Consider the following 26,949-nt stretch of genomic DNA (forward strand, 5'->3'; position numbering starts at 1 on the left):
TCCATACATGATGGCTTAATGAGAAAATTGCTCGTTGTTATTTTAAATACGCAAACAGGAGAAATATTTTTTTAATAATTTTGAATTTTATTTCAAATAACAAAATAAATTTTAATTCAAATAATAAAAAAAAATTTTATTTTCTAATTAATTTTTTTTTCAATGTAAATGATAATAGAATTTCAGTCTTATAAATACAACTACCACCATCCCTACTAATAATACTACAACTATAAATAAAGTCTTAATAACATTTCTTCATCTGGTGCTTAATCAGGAAGATCATCTAGTTGATAACTTCCAGAATCCTGTTTCAATTCTGGATTTCCCCATTCCGTGAATGTTCTGTCTGCTAGCAAGGCGGAGTTATCTTATCTTATCTAACCTACGCGCAGTTAGCTAGGCAGCATTAAGCACACTTACACACATACTTGAACGAAAACGAACATGGCAGCCACGAGAAGGTTGCAAAAGGTAATCATTTCTTCCTTTTTCATCCATTAATTTATTTGATATTACTTTCTTATTTTCATTTTTTTCGTCTTCAAGCGAATTCTTCTTTGTTATCAAAGAACCCGAATAGTATTACTGCGGCTTGTTAAGTCGTATTGCCGTTTCTTCCCTCCTCCTTAATAAAGCTAGGGTGATTCTGTATCGGCGTCAAATATAATGTAAAGTTAAAATGGCAAGCAAACCGGCGTTAAATATTCATTGTTCTCTTTTCCTATAGAGATTCTACAATTTTCTTAAAGTGTACGTCTATCGTCTTTCTACAATTGTTTGATTCGTAAATCTCATCTATTACTGGCTTTTCTTGACCACATTTTCTTTCATCAGTCCATAATGTTACTACATGAAATGACATAGCAATATTCACTAACACCACTGTTTTATTCATTACCTCTTTTTTTTTTTTTCCTCCCAATTTACTCCACATGTATTTTTAGAAATATTTTTATTGAATAATTTTGTTATATATATATATCCTGTAAGACTAATTAAATTAGTTTTCTAACCTAAAGTATATATAAAATGTAACCAATTTGCTCCTTCTTACTTCCCTTTTCGTTCTATTTTTTAAAATTTATCCCCCCCCCCCATTATCAGATTTTTCGCTTTTTATTCTTCCACTGCTTTTGTTTTTCTTTTTTTCTTATTTAATCAATATAATTAGATAGTTTATAACTAATTTTTCCTATCCCAACATTAATACTCTATATTTCCACTATTAAATTTTTTGACTTCGTTTGAATTAGTTCCTGATTATTCAACCAGAATATTTCATCTTTTACCTGCTTACTGCTATTTTTCATTTTATATATATATGTAGAGAGAGAGACTGAGAGAGAAAAGTAACACTGGGTGTTAGAAAAAGCATTTTGGTCGATGTCTCTAGCAGATGTTAAAATTTGACGATGGCTTACAGAGAATTGTAGAAGTATGATTATTGAAATCAGAAATTTTGAAGTATTTTATCGTTTTGGCTTTATATATATATATATATATATATATATATATTGCATTCTTGGGAAATTTTCTGCAATAAAAAAAAGATTCGATTTATTTTATTCTCCTCACTGAGCTTGGTGCCAATGATGCTATATTAAATGTACAGTAAATAGGAGGCACGCATTTGTGAATATCTCTATGGTTGCATCTCAGTTAAAGAAACGATAGCTTCCTTCACCAAAATGGTTGTTGAACCTGTCTGTCGCCTTTCTGCGTTATGTATCCATCCTGTATTTCTGTATCTATCTAGAGTGGTTAGTAACTGAAAACTAACTTGGTCGTTTCACTACCACCGGTTTGCTTCATCACTAGCTGTATTTTTCTTGCGCAGCGTGTTTTAATATTCACTTCTTGTTCTCCATTCGCACCGGATTGCGACTTTCACATGTTTAACTGGCTTTTATTCTTGTCCATTTTTCAAAATGTATCTGATTTTTGTCATGCAAGTAATAGTCTGGAAATGTTTCTTTCTTTTGTGTGTGAAGATATGAAATTTTATTGTCGATGATGTGTTGATTTGATATTATTTGTTTACCGTTACTATACGGGGAACTATCCGAAGAGAAAGTAGGCTATTAAAACCTAGTATACGGTTGATAGGTTTAAGTCTTTAAACCTATAATATTAATAATGGTGATGATGCGCTTCTTATCTTATACCCTAAAATCCATCAAAACGAAAAATGTTCATAAGCATCAATCGTTCCTTTGTGTAAATATAGTATTTCCCGAGGAAGAAAATTCTTCAAATTTGATCTGAATGCCTACACTGGTGCATTTTGTACAGCAGACAGGTAGCTCACTGCAGAGCGCTCAAGCAGGTTTACGAAAAGTACGATCACTACAGCTCTTCATTTTAGTTTTTGGTACTATGAAGAGTTCATTTCCACTTGATCTTCAACACTTTTGACTTTTTTTTTTCTCTCTTTCGATCTCTTCACTAATATATTGAGGAGCAAATCCATGTACAGCTTTGAATGTCGGCTTAAATTTTGCTTGGGACCTTACAGCCAATGTAGAGCCTTTTTATTTTCTGAGGTATTGTCAAATTTCTGCTCGTAGTTCGAGAAGTAGGACATAAAATAACGGTTTACCATTGTCCAGCCATGATAATACAAAGGCATACACTAATATTTCAGTCACCTGCTTTGAGTATTTCCTAATCATACCATTATTTCTTAGATGCCGACTAACATACCATAGTAATATGCCTGTTTATTCTCATGTCTATGAAAAATTAGCTTCTAGCTTCATTAGTGACACACACATCAGTTACCAGTGAATAGAGATGGTATATTATTTGGGTTCTTTCTGGTTTCCTGTCTTAAATGGAACTTCTCTTGACTTTTAAGGTTGTAACCATCTAAAATCTCTGATAAACAAATAGTAGTTTTATCACTTGCGTCCTGTGCATTACTTTGCCTTGGCCTAAATGGTAAACACAAATTGCATACCCTCGGCATAAACATGATATAATAGGTTATACTTCCAAATAATGATACCAATGGAAAATAGTATGTACTTAGTGAAAGGTATTGGTCCCAGAAGATATCCTTATGACATACCACTAAATATACTGATTTTCATATTGTTTTCCCTTGATTAATGTTTGATATTCAGGACTTAGCCATTCCTATATGCCAAAGCATTTCTCCAACCTAGTGAATAGAAATTTGTGGTCAACAGTAATATGAGCTATATGTTGATTGCTCTTTACTATGTTAATATCATCATGTATATAGTCTCTGTGCTATAATAATCCTTTTATGCAAACTGAACCATTTCACAGAAATTGTTTATCTTTGTGATTATTTAAAAAGCTACATGTTCTATCATTTTGGAGACAAATGAAGATTACATACAGATCTCAAACTCTAAACATTGATCAGGAGGTTGAAATTCATAGCATTGTTTGGTGATTGAAGGAAATTCAATTTTTTTCTAAATTTTTTTAGTTTGAATTTTGTTTTTGTCTTCCTCTTCATATTTGTTTCTTTAGCTTCAACTAACTTCAAAAGTCTATTTTTGTTGAGCATTTTAAACCCTAATTATTTAACAGTGTTTGACTATGATTAAACTAACATTTTTCTATATCATTTATTTTAATGTAGAGAGAAATGATTGTGACATGACTAATCAAACAACTTTGGTGCAGCAATTAAAATTTGCAACACTTCAGTTGACCTGATGGTTGTAAATTCATACTTTTTACTGGCTATAGAATCATTGTATTTTGCCAGATATAGTGTTATTCTAAAATTTTCTAGCATTATGGTTTTGATTTAGATGGTTCCTTTGTGGCTACTTTGTAACATTTTAAAAGTTATAGATTTGGGTGATCATAGTTATCATATACATCAGTACAAACCATTTCAGAAAATTCATTTTTATATCTCCTTGCTACATTACATAGCTATACAAATTTAAATTAAGAATCCTTTTACTTAGCAGTATGTCTAAAATAAAGATTTCAGTTGCTGCTTTAATTTACAAAGACCTAATTTACATCAGTTGAACTTAGGCCATTAATTTCATATAGCTTAGTCTTTTAATTCTGCAAACATACAGTTATGACTTATTCTTCGCTGATTATCAGTATGCCTTTATATATCTATGAAATGTTCCATTATTAGAGAACTTGAGATCACTGCTAAGTACTCTAAGTGATTACAACTTCAGCTCTTCACAAACCTTATTTTTGATTGCTAATTCCAAGTATGCAACTCCAAAGTCCCATTTTTTAAAACCAGATCTAGCCATGATCATGATCATTATCACAAACAGAATTTTTCTGCATAAACAAACCTCACTGAAGTCTTTTTTTTTTTTTTTTTTTTTTTTATCATCTCGTAAACTTTTCATCTTTAACCTTTTAGCGTTAAGTGCATTGGTTCTTTATTCACATTGTTTTGTATTTATCATTATCTTGTAGCCTTGAGATTTCAATGATGGGATTGTTTATTTTTAAATTGACACTGTAGAGTAGGTATAAGAGGCCTGATCTGGTCAGTCTGAACATAAAACAAGAAGCATATTTGGGCTTGATATGGCTGGTTTGAATATTAAAAGGTTGATACAAAGTTCATTTTCCTTCAGATATAAATTATTCTATTTCTGTACAGCTTTTATCTTTCCCTACTAAAACCATGTTTAGAATTATGAAAGTTTATCATTCATACAATACATTATCAATAATCATCATTCAGTGATACAACTTCAGTAATTTCTATTCAGAAAGCTAAACCCATATTTGACATTTTACTAATGTAGTGAGGTAAATTGAGAAATTCTTAACTGAAATTATCTTTACTTTTGAGAATTGCTAACAATTGCCACTAGGTTGTTGTTTTTTTTTCCTCCTTAATCTTACAAACACCTAGTTGTGCTTGGTTTTGTTCCAGTCAACCTAACAGTAGCTACAATTCTCTTTCCATGGTTTGTATGTGAAGAATGACATGCTGAGTTATCTGAGAAATTCCCAAAGCCTTTCATTGAATTTACTGTGAAAATGTAGCTAGACCTTCCACTTCTACATATTCTGAACTGTTTTATTACTCACTATTTTATTGGTTTCTCACTCAATGAGTATTCCCCAAAGATCTATAACTATCTCTAATTCTACCTTAATAATCTAATCTTTGTTTGCAATGATAACCTAGAACTGCAATCTCTCCTACATTTTAACTTCTTTGAAACTCCTCATAGTACAAACATGTGTCAATTGCTGTTATTGAAATGGTAAATGTTAACTAATAATCCATGATGTGATGGTTTTAAAAAGGACTTTGCTGTTTTAACATTCACTTTACCATGCTTGCACATGTTAGACTGAATTCATTGAAACATTTTCTACAGCCAGATGCACTTCCTGTCATTAACCTTCACCTGTTTCCAAGTAAGACAATACTTCCCCATGGCCTTATGATTTCACAAAAGATTGGAATTGGATGCTGCTTGTATGATGGCAATGCTCATTTACAGTTAGAACTATCGCATGACATCAAGACAAGGAGACACATACACAAACATACATATGTAAGCTTTCAGTTTCCATCTTCCAAATCCACTCACAAGGCTTTGACCAACCCTGGACTCTGGTAAATACTTGCCCAAGATGCCATGCAGTGGGATTTGAACCCCAAAATCATGTTGTTAAGCAAACTTCTTAACTACAAAACCAGGCTTGTACCTTGATAATCTGAATTATTCATTTTCAGAAGAGAAGCAGCTGCTCCTGGATACAGTCATAATTATATAAGCCTTGTGTTGAAAATTGCTTCAGAAACAATATTTTTAGGAAATTGAAAAAAATCACATAGTGCAAAGTATAGAGAGATCTTTATTCAATACTTTGGTTTCAACCTTATTTGTGAATTCACAGTTAGAATTTGTTGAAGACAAAATATTGAAAGTATTTTACTAAATTGTATTCTTCAACACCTTTCATAAATTTTATTAGTTTCAACCAGTTGGTTGTAGTCATGCTGGAGCACTGCCATTTGTACATGTATCATCGTACTTAAAATAAATTATGAATTCATATGTATTGTGCTTTGATGAGAATAACTTCAAATCTCACCTAGAAAATATAATTTCGAAGTTTTCATACTGGTCGTAAATAATTACAGTGGCCCTTTTCGAAAATTATAGAAAAAAAGTACAACTAAAAGGCTATCTATACCAATTACCGATTTCAAATTTAGTCAACTTCTGGAATGAAATTCTTTTGAAAAATATATATTTTCAGTGTACATGAAGAGAAGTGTTACTATGAAGGAATGGTATTGCACTAGTTGAGGCTGTATCAACCATTTGTAAGTGATGCCATGAAGTAAAAGAAGGATACAAAGTAATTAGTTAATAATGTCTTCTTGCTAGGTATAGAATATTGAGTACCAATTGATTGAGAAAGTGACTGGCAATAGATAATTTCATTGAACGCTGGAAAGACAGATGCAAGTGTAATTTGAAAGTTGTTAGTGAAAAGTACTTGTTAGGAGTCGACCAAATCTTGAACTGACTTATTTACATTAGATTTGAATATGTAGATATTCATTATAATACTGCATTGCAGATTCATCCTAACAAGTTAGCTTCGGAATGAATATTGAGAGCATGTTACCTTCACAGATAAGCAGAGTATAGCTTCTATTTTTTAATGTAAACAAGGTTCCTATTTAGAAGACATCACAGTTGATTTATCCTTCCCTTTAGTGTGCTCATTGTTGAAGGTGTTAGCAAGCACTCATATGCATGTCAAATTATTGTTTCCGTTAAATCTGACTGAACCTTTCAGATAATCACATATTATGAAGGATGCTTGCTAAGTTTATCAATGAAGCTGACACTTATTGATCTAATCTTTTCAAACCAGTTTTGTGTTGTGTTTTCATTACTTTTTCTTTCTTTCTTTTTTTATAATCATTACAGATTGAATTTTAGCCAAACAATACAAAATCCTTTTGTCTCTGCGTTATAATTGCTCTGAAGGAAACAACATAGCTTGGAAAGGAATTTGCCTCACATCTCTTATGGCCAAACCTCTACAAGGTGGTGGGTCTTAACATGTTGGGTTGCTTAGGGGTTTAAATTCATTTAGATACTGCTTTTAATTTTTTTCATCTCGGATAATGTGCATTAATTAAAACTTTGCAATTATGCCTAGTCGCTGAGTGTGAGAGCCACTCAGTAAGTGTGACATGTCTTTCAATAAATTTTTGGCAACTTTAATAAGAATTTTTTATTCACCAATGTCTTAGTATTGCTTATATGTAAATAGTGTCTGTCTACTTGAGTTGTCATACTTAATGTCCAAGTAACTAAAATTAGAGTAAGTAGTTTATGGTTCTATTGTAAAAGCCAGTTGGTCATTTCCATATATGGGAGCAGATTAACTGGCCGGAATTGGTATTTTGATTATTTATACTGTTTCAGACTCTAATGATATCACCACCACCTATTTTACTGCTAACACTTGACCAAGGCTAATGACACTTAATGACCTTTCAATGACTTCTGCTGCCTGTAAGTTGGGGTAGTTTTAGATTAAGTCCGTCTTTGTATTCTGCACTCTGCCAAAGGTAGCTAAGAGTACAGCAATTTCAGATTGACATATATTCTCATCCTCAGAATGTTATGACTTTTACTGGCTCAGTTCTAGTTTGTTGTGAGTTTAATTATATTTGAACCCATTGTGTATCAACCTTTTACCAAAATGTTCCACATGATATAGAATCATTAAGGTTTCTTTGAGTTGTTCCACTCCTTTTTATTTTTCTAAAGTTTCTTTGTTGGCCTAATCTTAATTTTTGCTACTGTAAATAATCTGGCAACCAATATATTCCATTTTTTAGTTATTTAGCTTGTGTTTTTTTATTTATATTCTTAGTTCCATATAAATGGACTGAACAGAAAATAACTTAGTGCCTGGTGCTAAATTACTAACTATATATTATGTAGTTCAAAACATGCATCATCCATTTTGTTATACTATTGCTTCCCCCTACCTGGCTGACAAGAGGTTCCATCCTTATTACATAATTGAGTGCTGAACAATAATAGCAGCATTGTTACATTTTTAAAATTTGGATTTTAGGGAAAGTATAGTGAAGGCATATGGTTAGTGTATTTCTGGCAGTGTGTTGTGTCCTTCAGCCAAACACTTTCATGTTGCTCCAGTCTACTCAGCTAGCAAAAAAGTGAGTAGTACCTTATTTCAAAGGACCAGCCATGACACATTATGTATCATGCTTAATCTCTGAAAACTATGTTAAGGGTACGCATGTCTAGGGAGTTCTCAACCACTCTCATATTAATTTCACAAGCAGGATGTTCTATTGACTGAATCAACTGGAACACTCATCTGTAACTGACAGTGCCAGTTATGGAGAAAGTGTATTCTCATGCAAATATGGAAATTTTGCAGAAAATATTTAAATGGTCCCCACCTCACACTATGGTATGTAGATGAGTAGGTGAAATTGGTGTCGAGCATTTTAACATGAGCTGAAAAGAATATGTATTTTAAGAGTAAAGAAAGATAATACTACTTCTTGATATTTCTTATGCAATAAATAGCAAAGTAAATTAGTTATGTATAAATGCATTGTACTAATTGGATTGAAGCAAAATTTCTCTCAAATTTTGATGTGAAATCATTTTCTTTTACCAATCATTGACATAACTATTTAACATTCTTTTTACATATTTTAGATTGCTTATTTAAAATATTTTTATTGCAGTTTTTCCTGCATTCACAATGATAAGTTGTAGATTTGGAATATTAACTAATCTTCACAATTTCACTCAAACAGTTATATTTGAAATTGAAGATAAACTAAAGCAAGTTTCTTCTAGAATATTCTGTTTTTAGGAATTCCTTCTTTTTAAATATTATAACGATGTTTTGGGTAGCAAGAGCAAGTTGCCAAGTTTACATTGATTACATTGAAGAGCTAGGTTTTTCATATAAAAGAATAAATTAATCAAAGCACCTTAAGGCCAATATTTCCATCATCTAGTATTTTAGTCTATATCAAGTTGCCTATAGTAAAGTAGTCTGGATAGCCATTTTGCTTTATGTATGGTAGAAGTATTTTGTGTATGTATTTTTTCCTGACCTTTCAAAAAACTGATTTTCAAACATAACAATAACTGAATGTGTCCAACAGTTTCTCATATTCCAAAGAATTTTCTGGCATTTTTCTTGTTAATGATGTGCCCAACTGTTTTATTATTTGGTGCTCTCAAGTGGCCCTGTCATCTTTCAGTAGCAATTATATTTAGTATTTAATCTTTTTATTTGAAACCAACTGAACACCTTGTTTCTTCAGTCCTGCTTCTGTTGATAGAGTTGTGCAGTTTATGATCATGTAATGCTAAAATATTGAGTCTTTTATACAAAAGGAATTAATGGAGTCGGTGTAAATGATGTATAGAAAATACATCTGTTTGTGTTGAATATTGGATAATATATTAAACTACATCTTGTGAATCATAGGTCATTAGTTCATATTCATTGTAGGTATTTCAAATAATCATGTCAGAAACCAACTTTTGTCTGAAAACTGTCAATGATGAGGGCTTGAATGGGCCATGTTTTAATTCTGAATGGTTAAATAGTGACTTTTGTGAATCATCCATTTTTGAATGAATGGACTTGTTTTAAATATTTTTAATTTTCATGTTTGTAGCCATCTTTTAGAATTATTATAGTGCTAGGAAGGGCATCCAGCCATAGAAACCATGCCAAATAAGACTGGAACTTGGTGTAGCTCTCCAGACTACCAGTTTTCAGTCGCACCATCCAACCCATGCCAGCATCAAAAATGAACATTAAATGATGATGATGATTCATATCTAATCAGTTGGATTTCAGTCATCGTTTTTTTCTTGATATGTACTCAGTGCTAGTCTAAATTTGAACTAGAAACCTTTTTGTTTGTAAACTAAGAGTAATAATGCTGTTATCTACTAGACCACTGACATATTCTTAATGTTACATTTTTAGCTTATTTGCTTGAGTTCATAACAATCTGAATTGGGTATTTGCAACCACTGCTATGGTACTCTATAATTGTATATGGTCCACAGGTGTACACAAGTTTTTGTGGTAAAATGGAAAATGCAGATATTTAAAAAAAACCTGGAGTGTTTAGTTGGTTGTCAGTGAATTGAGACATTTGTATTACTAAAATAACATTGTGAATGTCTGTCGTACTTTCGACCTTCAATCATCTGGACTCAATTTCTATTCCTCACTCCTGATATATTTTTCACAATGAAGTGTGGGATGAGGGTCCTAAAAACCAAATGATTTACTTCTTTTACTAAATTATTTTCATTTTATTTACCAAGAGTATTTGTGCAATAGCTTCGTATCCCTATCCAGGGATACGTATATTTCAATTCATAAAATTGATAAATACTTCCATTTTATTTACTCTTCTTAAATTTATATACTGTATAAGATATTAATACAGACAACTCCCTGTGTTAAAGAATTCCATGTTCCAGAAAATTTTGACATTGATTTCTTTGTTAAATTGAGATGCATACTGATCAATGTTTCTTAACCAAAAATATGTAATTTGATCACTTTTATGCATGAAAATGTGAATTTTTAAACACATACAGTATGTATTCTCATTTTTTAAATTTAAAAGAAAAATGTTTTTTGCTTATTCATTAGGGAATAAATAAGAATAATCTGGGAATATTGATTATGACATCATAGAATGGGATATGCTTGTTATGGTAGTGCAGTGGAAGTTACTGGAAGTGAAAGTGCAAAAACTTATTTGAAGCTGTTTTACATTTAAAATGCTCCACCTCTTTTCTACAGCTCTATAGAAACTGATCTTGTTGCGAACTGCTCTTGTATTTTTTGTTATCACCAAAAACTGACTTTCTTCTATAATTGTCAAAGTTTTAGCCATATTCTTTACTGCCGACTGGAGTGGAGTAGGTGGGATTTCTGTAACATCTTTTTGTGCTTCAGCTCATTTTTGCTTTAGCATCAGTAGCTCCTCATTAAACAAGCTTTATGGGATCCTAGCAACTAAGCCACACCATCATCTATGACTTCTTCAAAACCTATAGTTATCAGTATCACAATTTCTTGCTGGGTTGCTGTAAATTTTCTGCTGTTGAAAAATTTGTAAAATCACAGGTAATCTGGCTGTTTTACCAAATGCTATTCTTTTATATCCTATATGTTGGATATACAGATTTCACAAAGCAGGAATAGACAACTGTCTTCACATGACATACTTCAGATTACTCCACTGAACACGATGCTCCAATAAATACAAACTCTCAACGACTCCTGCAGCTTCCGTCATCTCATCCAATACGCTACTCTTTATAAGAGTTTGGTTAGTCCATTCTTCTAATCTCACAGGGATGTCAATGACTATCACCCAACATCTCCCCCTTTGAGATTTGACTTCCTAAGGAAGTTTAATATTTCTTCCATTTAGGCTCTACTTCCAAGCATTCTGTTTCCTCTTTCTTGTGCTATGTTTAGGTTTGACTTCTTGTGGCGTTGTAACATCAAAGGTGTCGTTGAGCACTTCCATGGGTATCTTTCTTTTTCTGTGTATCTAATTTTTAGCTGGTTTAAATGACTTTTGTGTCCCGAATTTTCACCTCTTATCATATACATCCTTTTGCCTATTTGTTTTGTTACTATTCCGTCTTCCTAACCTTCTTCCATTTTTATATATTTTGAAAACCACCTTGTCACTCATATTAAAATACTTTGTCATATTTTTAGTGCTTTCTCCTATTCGTTTTACTGGTAACAGCTTGTCAAAAATTGACTTCATTTTTCGAGCAAACATTAGTTCCGCAGGCGATTTGCCTGAATAAGTGTTTGTTATCCTATAAACCTTCAAGAATTGTGTCAATGCACATCATCAACTAGCTGGTTTCCTAATTTCTTCAATGTTCTTTTAAATGTATCCACGAACCATTCTGCTTGCCCATTTGATCTTGGGTGATATGGCATAGTAGACATGTTGAATTGCGTACATTTTGCAAAAACTTTAAAACCTCATACGCCATAAACTGTGTACGGTTATAGGATACTATGGTGTCCGGGACACCATATCTTGCAAAGAGTTCATGAAGAAATTCTATTGTTACCGTAGAGGTTGATTTCCTACATCTACATATTTCTGGCCACTTAGTATAACTATCTGCTACAATCAGGTAATTTGTGCCATTTATTGGTCCAGCAAAATCTATATGTAGCCTAGTCCATGGACTGTCAGTTTTAAGCCACTGTTGGAATTTTACTGGTGGTGACTTGGCTGCAAGGGCAAAACCTCTGCAGGATTTCACCAACTCTTCAATCTCTTCAATGTTACAGTCCATTGTTGGCCATTATACATAACTTCTCATTAGTGATTTCCTTTAATAAACACTTTTGTGGTGCGTCTGGCACTATAACTCTTTGTGCATACATCAACAGATTGTCACACAGTGAGAGATGGTTTGCATTTGTGTTACACATATTTTCTTTAGCCTTCAGTGTTTCTTTCATTTTTATAATGAATTTATCATTTTCTGATTTCAATTTTGTCTTGTAAAATAACTGGCAGGTCACAAATGACATTAAACCTTTTCAATTTCATTTTTCTCTCACAAAGCGGCAATCACAGTATCTTCAAATGGTTCCGCATTTTTAAAAAATCAATCTTGATTAACAATCAGCATGGAATATACTTCTTCTTGAAATCGTAGTTTAATATCACAACCCAATGTTGTAACCTATTAGCAGCATGGGTAGGAATTCCTTTTTTTCAACCCAGATATCGATAATAACAGTTGGTAATCTGCTTGTAGATGAAAACTTCTACCGTGCAAAAATTTGTGAAATTTTTTCACTTCAAAATGATTGCTAGAGCTTCTTTTTGGATTTGACCATAATTTTTCTCTGCTGATATCAGAGAACGTAAGGCATGAACCACCACCCTCGTGTTAACATCTTTATATTTATGTAGCATTACTGCTCCTATACCGTACTCAGAAGCTTCTGAAGCTACAACAATCTCTGCTGCAGGATTGAAGTGAGCTAATGACAAATCAGGTATTAATATTTTTTTAATTTCGTCAAATGCCTTTTGGCAATTTTCTGACCAATATCATTTCATATCTTTTTTCAGCAAATTATTCAGTGGAGCCCTAACCTTATGCATATTTTGGGATGTAATTTTGGTAATTTGCCAGTCCTAAACATGCTTGTAAGGTCACTCTATTAGTCGGAGGAGGCATATTTTTAATTGCATCTGCCCTTGATGGGTCAGGTCATCATCCATTTCTGTCAATGACTTGTCCTAAATATCTTATTTCCGGTAAGAAAAATTAACACTTTTCTTCACTCAAGGTAAAGCTGTAATACTTGTTTCAAATACATATTTTATGTGCTCGACATGTTGATCCCCAGATTTAATGAGTATATCATCCAGATAAGGAATTCTGACTTCACAGTCCACTAACATTGTATCGATAATCTGGTGAAAAATCGCTGGTGCAACTTTTAGACCAATTGGTAACTTCTTGTACTTATACAGTCCTTTATGCGTGTTAACTGTTCGGTATTTCAAGCATTCATCATATACTCTAATTTGTAGGTACACATCAGAGAGATCCAATTTAGAAAGTATCTTTCCACTGTTTAATTCTGCTAAAATATCTTCCGGAGTAGGTAGCGGATAGTGGCACTTTTTAAGACATTCATTTAACCTAGTGGAAAAATCAGTACTCACTGATTTTATTACTCTTTTTCTTGATATACACAGTTGGGGGCTGCCCATTTAGAATATTCCACTTTTTGGATAACTCCAACTTTTTTCTAGTCTCTCTAGTTCTTCATTGACTTGTTTCATCGCTGCAAAGGGTACCATTCATTTTGGTTTAAATACTGGTATGGCATTTTCTTTGAAAACATACCCTTGTCTTGGCACAAGGACTTGATTTATCGGACAAAATTTCAGGGAAAAATTTTTTTTACCTTTTCTTTCAATTCATCTGATGACTTATTTTTACTGGAGGAAAAACCATTTATATTTTTACAGAATAGATTTATGGGGAGGTCCCATAAGTTAAACAATTCCATCCAGTCAATACCAACCAGTTTGTTGCATTATTTAACAAAAATTTTGCTTTCGAGGTTTTACCCCAAAATGTAACTTGTCATTTCACCCAAAAAATGTAATTTTTTTCCTGAGATACCTTTAGCAATTTTTAAAGTTTCCATCAATGTGGGCTTTCCTATTTTTTTTTTTCCATGTCTCGGTGTTAATAATTGTAATATCACTGCCTGTATCTGGCTGTAACTTCGCATTCACGTTATTAATTTTTATGTACACAAACTTTCTTTTTTGAGCCTCACCTAGACTTTATGTGGAGAAAACCTTCCTAGACTTTTTTTCATTCCGCCTTTTTTTTTTTTTTACTCTGCAATGTGAGCTTTTTATGTCTGATTTTTTGACAGGTAAAACATTTAAAATTTTTAAACACACTTATTTTTAAAATGTAAACCTCTGCACTTGTAGCATGGATTGAGTCTTGTAAGCGATAGTAATGCTTTTCATTGATTTTCTTTGTGTCATGTCGTAGATTAATAATTCTGACATTCCTCTGCCACTACCTGCAAAGTCAAATTCTGGTCTTGTTCTTATTTTGTCAATAACCGGCACGTATCTCTGCATCTTTGCTTGCAGTTAACCCGTGAACAAAAATTATACATTTGAAGATGCCCAGGGTTAATTCTTTTAGTTTAAATTTTTCACATTCTCGATTGGCTACTCCAGCATAGGTAATGATTTTTTTCTTTTTTTTTCTTACTAGATTCAAACAATCCTGAGTATTGAACAGGGAACTCCTCTCACTGAAAATTTTTAATTTGTTTCATCGAAACAAATTTCCCTTTTTTTTTTTTTTTTTCCCCCCCCCTGCATAATGTAGTTAGCGCATTTTTCATGTTCGGCAGAGTATAATTTTCTTAAAAGTAGTTGTACCTTTTCATTTGTCCATCCAATTTTTGCATTCCTCTTTAAAGATTTCTTCATATCTTTGGAAATATGCAGAAAAAGTAATACCATCTTCTCTTCTGTGTTATAACTGAATTCTGAAATTGCATTTGCTACACCGTCTGGTGAGAACGAACCTGAAGTATTTGAGGACTTCAACATTAATTCCAGCAACTGTTGGTATTGTTGTTATTGCTGCTGTAACTGTGTTGCTGTTGCAACAGTACCACAAAGGCTAAGTCTTCCATGTAAACTAATTTTTGGGTTTTTGAAATTTTTTTTTATCAGAACAAAATGTTAATGTCCAACATAAGCTTCAAATAAACTCGTTGCCACTTTTATATCCTTCTATACATTGAATATACAGATTTCACAAAGTGGGGATAGACACAACTGTCATCACACGATGTACTTCAGATTACTTCACTAAGCACAATACTCCAATAAATACAAACTCTCAACAACTAAGACTTTCATCTCAACTAATACACTACTCGTTATAAGAGTTTGGCTAGTCCATTCTTCCAATCCCACAGGGGTGTCAATGACTCTCGCCACAACATATTCACTCATAGCTGTGTGTTTTGCTTCATCCCATGATTCAGCTATATTATCCACTGCATCCATAGTGTCAAGCCCTTTCTAGATGTCTCTAACTCCAGTCTTATTCTTCCCAAAAATTTTCTCATATGCTTTGAAGTTAGCTATTGCTTTGATCCATTGGCTGAGGAAGTTATATTTTTGGGTATGTTATTCCACTCTCACATTATCAGAAATATTAAGTTCACTGGGTAGCTTAGTGCATTGTCTAAAAGGGTGATGCTTTGTTGGAAATAATTACACCTGGCATTGTACTTGTAAAACAGTTTTGGAAATGCTGGTAGTTATCCAAGCCTTCCTATTTGAATGCCAAATTACAGGTAGATTAAACTTAGCATAGTCTTTGGATTTTGGATACTGATACACAAGTAGGAGCTTTAATGTCATATTACCAGCCACATTTCTTTCTATAAAAGCCTCAGATGACTTTTGGTGCTTTTTTTTTTAAAGCCTGGTGCTGATTTTTCTTCGTTAGAAACATGTCTTCAGTAATTTTTCTCAGCTCAAGATAATTAGAGGTAACCTCTGTATCAGCACTGACAGCTTCACCTGTCATTTTTATATTAATTAGGGTGCCATTTAAGATTTTCAAACCAGCCTACTAACAAAGAAAAGGTTTTGCATTGAAAGTTGTACTTTTCACTTTCTGAAAATTGTTGTACAAATTTATATTCTTACTTGAATGACCACTGTTTATCAGTGCATTATATCCAGTCTGATTGCTGATCCCAACACCTAAATGGAACTTGAGCTATTCCATTTTACACATCACTTCAGATTTATGGGGGTGGGGGGGGAGAAATTGTCCATTTAATGGAGTAGTTACTCGATTCTTGACCTAATTTACTTTTCTCACATATTGTTCCTACTATACTCATTGTAAGCTTTAATGTTTTAGCAAATGGCTGAGTTTTTCTTGCACATCATCATTTTACCATTTACTTTTCCATACTAGCACAAGTCAGATGGAATTTGTTGAAGCAGTTTTTAAACAACTAAATACCTTTCCTATCATAAGTAAGGTAATATTTCTCCTTAGCCAGACATTTCACAGAAGATTGGAAATGAATAACACTGTATGATGGTGATGCTTGCTTAAAATATCATCACACATACAAAACGGGTTTCTTTAATTTTCTAAGGCAGGGGTGGGCAACCCCTGGCATGCCAATAACTTGTTTCTAGCATGCGAAACCCTCTCTCTAGTAATTCACCATTTAATGACTTTCAATAGTATATAGTGACTTTTTATTGCTCATATACATTTTACATTACAAATTAGGCCTACCTTTAATGATCTCCTCCCAGAATCGGCCAGTGTTTGTTGACAAGACAACTGCCTCACCTACTTATTCAAAATTTCTCTCGATGCACGCTACAGCAGTAATGTCATCATTATGCTGTATTCTTGCAGAATGGGGTAGAATCTGTATATAAAGGACTGAAAATGTACAACAATGTTCGATGGCTTAACCGAGGTTTGGTTCTGAAACGATTTGTTGAATGCTTAAATGAGATAAAGCTCTTTTTGAATGATCAACATGTTTCTTATCAAGAATTGTCTGACATCTTGTGGGTTTGTAAACTGGTGTTTTTTGCAGATTTTTGGGAACATTTGAATGACTTGAATGTTAAATTACAGGGCTCTTGTAAGACACTTGATGTTATGTTTGGTTACATAAAGGCTTTTGAAATGAAACTAGATTTTAAGAGGGATGTGAACAATGAAATTTAGATACTTCCCAAACCTAGAGGTACATCAATGATCTATCAAAAGGTAACAGAACAGAATGCTAATGCCTTCAAAAGCTGTTTGTAAACATTGAGTCAAACTGTTGAGCAGTTTTTTTACAAAGTTTGCTGAATTCAGTGAACTGGAAGAGATAGCAAAATTCATGAAGTTTCCAGACATTAATCAAACTGGGAGAACTAAACTTACAAATGTTTTCATGGATAGACATGGTTGATTTTGAAATGCAGTTGATTGAATTTCAAAGTAGCTAAATTTGGAAGCAAAAATTTATTGACCTTAGCATAGTCTTAGAAAGTATTGAAAAAAAGTAGAGACAGGAGTACCAGAGAGGAGTGAAGAAAATGAATTGTAAAGGATTTGGAATGCCATTTCAGAAGATTTTTCCAGTTTAAAAGACTTTGCAACAGCACTAATATCCATGTTTTCATATGCTTGTGAATCCTTGTTCTCAGTGATGAACTTTAAGTTTTGTAATAGGAGTAACCTGACAGATGAAACTAGGAGTGCATGCATATTTCTGAAGGTTACAAAATATAAACCCCAATACAAAATCAGTCATCAGTGATGCAGGAGCAGAATTTCCACTAATAATCTGAGTCAGCAAGTTTTCTGTCAAACTGATATTTCATCTGACTGATGTTTTCTTTTGAAAGTGGCAAAGGTTGTCAGCAAGTTTTCTGCTGGACTGATATTTTATTTGATGCTTTCTTTTGAAAGTGGCAAAGGTTCATTGTTGTTTAGATATAACTTTGAAGGTGAATAAATACATTATCCATCATTATATATTGTGTTTTACTACTCTGTGGTGATTTTTTTTTTTTTTTTTTTTTTTTTTTTTTTTTTTTTATCATTTATTAAAAAAGTTCTTAACATACATTTTCTTAAGAAATATCAAGTACCCTGATATGTTCTCAAAAAAAAAATTGGTTGGCACATGGAATTTTGTGTCAGATTTTGCCAGTTTTGGCATGCACTCTCAAAAAGGTTGCCCACTCCTGTTCTAAGGCTTTGTTCAGCCAGGGACTATAATAGAGAACACTTGCCTAAGATGCAATGCAGTAGGATTGAGCACAAAGCCATGTGGTTGGGGACCATTCCTGCACCTATTAAACCTTTATAAAACAGGATTATGTTGGATGACTTTGAAATTGCTTTTGATTCATTTTTGCTGTCTTCCAGTTGGTTTCTTTTCAGTCCCCTTGTATAAAGGTAATGTACTATATGCTTCAATTAAATCTAATAGTAACAGTATAGACAAGAAAACCACACCAAATAGTAAAACATTAGAATCCAAGCAAAGTAGTGATATTCTGCATTGACAAATGTTTTGTTATTGCTTTGGATGCAAAAATATGAGTAAATGAAACCTGTTGGAGCATGTGCTATTTGATTAGCCCTTCAGTATTTAAACTGGCCATATTCAGCCAAAATATTCTATCTTATATTTAAACAAACCAGATGTGACCTCTCACACCAACCCCACAATAAGTTAACTCCTCAAAATTGCAAAGCTAAAAGATAATGCATTATTCAAAACAATGTGAATAAATAAGCATTACTTTTGACAAAATAATGTGAATGCTAAAGGGTTAAAGTTAGTGGCAAGATCAAAGTCAAGGATGGAGTGCTAAGAAGAAAGTAAGCAGATACTGACAAGTATGTTGATCAAAGAATAATCATGTTGGTAGAATTAGTGCATGCTCAGGCAGAATGAGTAAGTGATATTGAGTAGTGAATGTGTTTGGTGAGATTCAGGAAATTTTTATAATTGCTAAATTTACTTGAGTTTCTGTATGAGTAAGAATTGCAAACTGTACCCTAAAGTTAGTGGTCATATTTTCCAACTTCTGTTCAGTATGGAATTCCATATATCCAGAGTTTCTGTAACATGGAAAATGATTGTACCAAAAATCTCATCTTTTTTGCACATTTCACTTCTTCCTAAAGATTTTTTTGATGAGGCTTTTCTTCTGTGTGTGTCTGTGGTTTCTTAAAATTAGAGAGTTGGTTTGGCAGGATCTTTAGAGTGGTAGACAAAGTGCCTAGTAGTATTATTTACAGATCTTTACATTCTGGCTCAACTGTACCTTTCATTCTCTTGAGTCAAAGTACCAGTCGAACTACTCAGGGTAGTGCGTCAACTAAACTTGTCTCTGAAAATTGCTGGTCTTGTGCTTGCTTATATTAGAAATAATTATATCTCGTCAATGGATTAGCAGTCGTTTGAGCATTGGAGAAAATGCTTTGCAGTATTTGTTCTGGTTCATTGTGTTTATATCCTGCTGAGGTCAACTTGAATCTGTCCAGGGTTGACAATCAACTAAACCACTCCCCCTCAAAATTGCTGGCTTTGTGCTTAAATTATTACTATATCCATGTCACTGTATTGAGGATAGGGATTTTAATTCTAACCAACAATATACTTTCAGCAGAATTTATGAAATGAATTATTATACTGTGATATTTCCAGACCAGTCCTTTAGTTGGTTGTAATAGTCACATTAAAGCCATTGTATTCTCTGGAGCTTTTTTTTTTTTTTTTTAAACATCCATTGCAATTAGTAATGTTCTTGGAATTTTAAACTGAATCTTTTGAGCTAACTACAGGTACAGATTATTTACATAGTTATTCCATTGTACATGCTAGGGATATTCCTATGCTAATTGCCCCACTTTCCCCATTCTACTTGGAGTGTGTGTATAATCATTTAAAACAATTTGATACGGTTCCATGCTACTTAAGGTTTCACAGGACTCTAACTGGAACCCGTGTCTTTCAGGCTTTGGATGTGTGTGTGTGTGTGTGTGCGTGTGCGTGCGTGCGTGCGTATATATACACATACATACATGCACTAGCACTTTACACTTAATCAGTGCTTTTTTTTTTTATGGTCTTGAGCTTAATGTTATTTTCTTAAAGACTCCAAGATTCCCATCTATTGTTTACTTTATGCTATGTCTACAGAGTTGGTTATCAGTCCTGCATATGAGCTGATTTTCGAACATCTTCCAGTATTGTCCTCTGCCTATTATCTTGTCCCACCAGTGTTTTTGACTTTACTTTCCCCCCAACAAACAATCAGCCATGCCTGCTTTCTCTGTCTTCTTATAGATTACAGCTTTATATTCTTGCATTACTTTTAATAGGAGGCTACTCTCTCTTTTGTATTCTCTGCCACAACTGCAAGAGAATACAGTATTTATACATGATCTCCATTGAAACTTTGTTTGAGAATGATGTCCCTGAAGATTAGACTTGCTTTTGAATACTGTATTTTCTGGTATACAAGGTGAATATTTCAGACTAAAATTTACAGCCAAAAAAGGTAGGTCAACTTGTACACCAAGACATCTTGGAGGACCAAAAATTCCATGTGAATTACAGCAATGATTGTAAAGATTGTATCAGTTTTTCAATGTTTACACTATATACAACGTTGACTTGTATACCAAAAAAAAAATGATACTCTCCTGATGTTGTCTGTGCCATTGATCTTCAGAATGTTCTTTGTCTTTCTAAGACAAATTGTTACTGGTTTGTTTTCTGGGCATGTGGGGGGAGGGGGTTCCATAATTTGATACAACTATGAGTGACATCTCTCCCAAATAATGCCTCTGTCAGAAAAGATCATGAGTAAGAACTGTATAACATGTCATCACTTGCAACTGTGGCAGACAATATAAAGATAAGGGTAGCCACTACCTCACACTAAAAATAATACTAGAGGAACATCATGTCTGTCTATGGACAAACAAAAAAAAAATCAGACATCACTGATCATTTGTGGAGGAAAAAAAGGAGTCACCAACTTTTATGGAACAGTCAGTGATATAAAATGCTGGAAGACAATTTAAAGTTGCAAATTTTTGTTACAAGGATAACTAATACAAGAATATCTCTGAATGGGAGCAATCTATCTCAATGGCTTGAAGAGAGTTCAGTTCAAAATTTTGAAACTCTTACTGCATGCAACAGGCATCTGAATAATGTCGGAGTATAACAGCTGAAACATTGTTACTAATGACTAAGATTGAGATATATCTAAGTATAGCAATGAATAATGATAATTCTTTTTAAATTTAGCACACAGCCAGCAACTTTAAGGAAAATAGGAAGCTAATTACATCAATCCTGAAAGGACAAAAGACAAAGCCAACTGCAGTGGAATTTGAACTCAAAACATAAAGCTAGAATAAAATGATAATATAGTTTTAACAGATACGGGCATCCCATATGTTCCTGAAAATATGACCGTGAAGAATTCCATGATGCAAAACCTATTTTATCATTGATTTTCATATTGTAAATTGAGATGCATTCCAAAAGAATAAGCAACCACTATTATATATGAAAGTAACAAGTTTCAAACTTGCTCTACAGTATGTACATAAAACATTTAAAGAGAAAGAACTACGTTAGAAATAAATGATACAATAATATAGTAGTATGGTACATAGTCACTGGAAATGATATTGCTGTGTGATAGGCCAACCTTTTAGCCACATTCTTTACAGCAAACTGAAATGGCATTGATAGAGTTTCTATATTCTCCTCTTGTTATGCTGCTCACTTTTGTTCTAACATCATCAGCCCCTCATCAAACAAAACTTTCTCTGTGGGATCCTGGCAACTCATTGATGTCTTCAATAACTTCTTCAAATCTTACATCATTTTGCCAGCATCATAATAGTGTGCTGAACTTGATGTAGTCTCTGCTGGTGGAAAACCTGTAAAATCATGGGTACATTCTGGTCAAAAACACCATTCATAGTTGAATGCTTCCGTAATTTTATCTTCCACCTTTTACTTGTTTCATTCATTGGACTGCTGTCATGCTGGAGCACCACTTTGAAGAGTTTAGCCAAACAACTTGACCCCATCATTTATAAGTTACTTTGAAATTAGTTATCCTTCTTCAATCCATTAGATTCCACACTTGCATAATCAGAAAGGTCATCTGAGTTTACTAGGTAGCTTTGTGCTGTGTCTAAAAGGAACAAAAAAGATGTTTGTAAACCAGTCTTGGAAAAAGCTGGTTGTCATCCAAGTCTTACTTGAACACTGAATCACATATAGATTAAGCTTAACATAGCCCTTGAAAGCCTTCAGATTTTGAAAATCACTAGCAACATTTCTCCTTTCATTTGTTAAGTTTTTAGAAGCTGTAAAGTCTATTGCTAATTTTTTCTTCACTTAGCATGATTAATAGCAGCCTAAAATTTGCCTAATTATCAGCTTCCTCTGTCATTTTAATGTTGAACCAATTAAGGTGCCTCTTAGATTTTTCAAACTAGCCTTTACTGTAAAAGAAAAGGTCTTGCATCAGAAGTTTCACCTTCCATTTATTGCAAATTGTCAAATTTTTAATATTAATGAAGTTTGATCATCAATCCACACACTTAAGCTTTTCCATTTTAAGTATCACTTCAAAACCATGACAAAACATTGTCCAGGTATTTAAGAATGAGTGCTTGAGTGCTCAACCCAATTTTGTCTTTAGTGTTACATATGTATTCCCACTGTAGACATTGCTAGTTTTAATGTTTTTTGGAGGGTGGGGGTTGCTATATGGCTGGTGGGGATTTCCTTTGCATCTTTTTTTTTGTGTAAAATAAAGTTTTAGGAAAGCTAGATGCTGGATTTACATTGTAATCTCTTTACACACTATTGCCTTCACATTCATTTGATTTCTTTTCACTCATCTTTAGAAAGGTAATGCACCATACTTGCTGTGTTAGTTAAATCCAACAGTAACTGTGAAAGGCAAAAAATCCACATCAAATAGTAAAACAGTAGAACCCAAAGAAAGTGATGTTCTTCTGTGTTAGCAAAAGGTAATTATATTACTTCGGATTCAAAAATGAGAAATGTTTGATAAGAGGTAGAGACAAGCCCCAAATCATTGGATTATTACACACAATCAAGATGAGGAGGTGGTGAAGAGTGCAGGTAGATGTATGTTAAGATCAATGAAAATATTAGTTGGGAATGGGACAAAAGATGGAACACATAGGTATTAAGGAAGTTATATTTTAGATTTCAAAATTAGAATTTACCCATATGTTCCTGAAAATCTGACTGTGAAGAATTCCATAATGCAAAACCTATTTTATCATTGATTTTCATATTGTAAATTGAGATGCATTCCAAAAGAAAAAAGCAACCACTATTATATATGAAAGTAACAAGTTTTAAACTTGCTCTACAGTATGTACATATAAAAAAACATTTAAAGAGAAAGAACTAATTTAGAAATAAGTAATACAATAATATAGTAGTATGGTGAGAGGTTTGCGTTAGGAAGGGCATCCAGCTGTAGAAACTCTGCCAGATCAGATTGGAGCCTGGTGCGGCCATCTGGTTCGCCAGTCCTCAGTCAAATTGTCCAACCCATGCTAGCATGGAAAGCAGATGTCAAACGATGATAATGATAGTAGTGGTAGGGTACATAGTCACTGGAAATGATACTGCTGTGTGATAGGCCAACCTTTTAGCCATATTCTTTACAGTTTATATTACAAGTTTATATCCTGAAATTTGTATGTCATACTTTACAATTTCTGTTTGTAGTTCCATAAACTGAATTACGGAATAATACAATTACTTAGTCTATCAAAATATCATTAAGTTATAAAATTATAGATATTCTAACTTTCAAAGAATATGAAAAAAGTTTTTTACCATCCCTGTCTCAGATAATCTATTAGCTAATGCATTGAATGTATCTCAAGATGTTTAGCCACAAATGATAGCTGTTAGTATTTAAAGAATCAGTCCTCCCCACCTTCATTCAGTTGAATGAATCAACTAACTGAAAAGGCTCAGCTCCTGGCTTTCAAAGAGGTTTGTATTAGACATCTTGAAAAAACTTTTATTCTAGATACTTTGTTTATTGAAGTAGTTTATAAGATATTTTCAGTTCTAAATTATTACTATTCTCTTGTTGTTATGGAAAGCATGAATTAGTATCTGCATACTCAGTGTCCATTCTCAGATGGGAAACTTAAGGATTTGTTTGCACTGGCTAAGCAAAAAAACTCTAATTGTTTTTACACATTGCTTTCCCCACAGAAACCCTCATTCCATAATCATTAACTTCTGATGAGATTGGTTAATTACCTTGCATCTTGATTCCACCTGATCTCCATGGAGTTTTGGATAACCAGAGAACTCCAGCCACCACAGCTGCAAGCTTTTTCATGAACCTGCCCCCAGACCAATCTCACATCTGTCAAGTCCTCCACAATTTGTGACCAGTTCTTGATAGGTTTGCTACATCTCCTATGCTCCCAACTGGCTTCAATTTTAGTGTGGTTGTCACTGGTCTATTCATAGGCATGCATGCCATGTACCTGAGCTTACATCTCATGGAATTAGTATCTCGTAGGTTACTTAGCCTGACTCTTTCTATGACTGTAATGTGATCATGGCAAAAAATTCTTAGTATAGTCCTAAGGCAATGACTTCAGAAGACATTTGCAGTTTTATAAATCCTACCTTTTCCACCTCTCACAGGGATATGTCACTGTCATCAAAATGATGGATGTTTATAGAGTTTGGTACTTTCATTAATGTAGGAATTAGGGCATACAGCTTTCAGGTTCTGGAAGACAGCTGGAGCTTTACCAATTCTCTTTTCAACATCATCACCTAGGTCTTCATTGTTATTGATGTTACTGCTAAGTATGTGAACAAATCAATGATTTTGCATGTGGACCTCCAACCAGATGTACTGCTATGCCTTACCAATAACCATCACTTTCATCATTTCATTGCTGAGACTGGCAATCAATTATTGTAGATATGATACTAAGGGGTTGCAGACCTTCAGTCTGTGAATCTCTTTCTCTCTCTCTTTCTTTCTCTCTTTCTCTTTCTCTCTCTCTCTCTCTCTCTTTCTCTCTCTCTCTGTGATGCTTTACATTGCATCCTCCATGGACTTCCTCATAACCAATTTCACCACCAGCAGGGCCAAGAAAGTGGAGCAGTATGCAACCCTGATGCACTCCTGTAATGATCCAAAATCTGTTCCATCTTCTGGTTTTGTCAGTATTCTTTTCCCTGGTAAAGTGATCGCACAATCTTGGTATAGCACTTGGGTGCTCCATACATCAAGATTCCCTCTGCATTCTGTCAAAGGCCTTTTTGAAGTTAATGAAGTTGACCACTTGTGACTTGCAGCACATGTTACACAATGTTGGTCTTTGTTCATTGCATGACTTTCCACTCATAAGTCCTGCATGTTCTTGTAATTATTCAACCTCATGCTTCATGAGGGTGAGTAAGTCACTGCAGAATGCTTTGTCAGGGACAACCAACAGATAACTCACACCAGTTATTGGGCAATGCTACAATGACTCCATCATCCACAAACTTCAGTGGCCTCACTGCCACTTGCTTAAACAGTTCTGTAGATCGTTATAGAATGCCTCCTTATCTTCTATTGGAGCCCCCTATTAGTGTTACATGTATACCAGTCAGCAAAATTTACAGTTTCAGAAAATGAGCTGATAAATACTGAATTTGCAGGGCTCAGCAACCTCATTCTGGTTGTCTTTCAGGCAGAAATACCCCTTCGTCACAGTGAAAGCACTTAATGCCTTCTTTCTTTTCTTGTGTATTATTGATACTACTTTCTTTGCCATGAACATGAGTATTATTTAGAACAGGTACAGGTCACAACTTCAAACCCTGGAGGACTTGAGAATATGCTTTTCAACCATCCAACCTCAGATATGAGACATCAACAGCCTAAGTATTTAGACTTTTTTAAAAAATTTTCTTACCCACTTTTAATTTTAATTCTATTCAGTTTGTGAGTGGAATTAAAATTTATATCGATAAAAGCTGTACATTATTTTTTAAAGTATTGTACTGGTGCATGTGTATTTTTTGCAGTGATTTACACCCATTTTTGTTTTAAAATGATTATAATATTTTTATACAAAACTTTCTTTAAAAAGCTGGTGTTATGTTGTAACACATCTAGTGCATTCTTCAGTGAGCTATGGCTTGCAAAATGTTGAAATTTCATATCTATATGTGTGCAGGATGGTTAATTAGAGCTTTGCTATCATACAAGTCATATGGTAACAAGTACTACTGTTTGAAGAATATCATTTTTGTGTTTCAAAATTGTTTGCTTGTTCTTTATAGTGAAGAAATAATCTTTGATTGATGTTTCTTCCACCAGTCTACTAGTAAAATGGTTGAATTGCCCCACTGTTGACTAACTTCTCTGGCAGTTCATCACATCAAGTAGTTACATGATATTATTCAAATGCTGAAAATATATACTTTTAACAAACCTATTTAATCATTTTTGTAATTTGTTCAATAACTGTTAAATGAACTTTCCCAAATGTTTTCTTTCTTTTTTTCTAGGAACTAGCTGAATTGAAATCTACAAACCACAAAACATATTGTGACATCATTGTTGATACTAATAATATACTTATTTGGAACTGCCTATTAATGCCTGTAAGTTGTTTTTCATTCATTTCCTAACCTCTCTTTTCCGCACACACACACACACACACACACACACAC

The 26,949-nt window shown here is 33.5% G+C and overlaps 1 protein-coding gene across 1 annotated transcript in view; it reads left to right on the forward strand.

The window, feature by feature from the left end:
- Nucleotides 1–302: 302 nt before the first annotated feature.
- Nucleotides 303–26,949, forward strand: part of LOC106875018 (ubiquitin-conjugating enzyme E2 L3) — a 38,009-nt gene continuing 11,362 nt past the window's right edge. Inside the window, exons 1-2 of the mRNA XM_014922970.2 lie at nucleotides 303–474; nucleotides 26,785–26,880. Of these exons, the coding sequence (XP_014778456.1) occupies nucleotides 448–474; nucleotides 26,785–26,880 (123 nt within the window). The 5' untranslated portion in view covers nucleotides 303–447. The remainder of the gene's footprint in view (nucleotides 475–26,784; nucleotides 26,881–26,949) is intronic.

Source organism: Octopus bimaculoides, chromosome 1 (assembly GCF_001194135.2).
Source record: "Octopus bimaculoides isolate UCB-OBI-ISO-001 chromosome 1, ASM119413v2, whole genome shotgun sequence".
Classification (NCBI taxonomy): domain Eukaryota; kingdom Metazoa; phylum Mollusca; class Cephalopoda; order Octopoda; family Octopodidae; genus Octopus; species Octopus bimaculoides.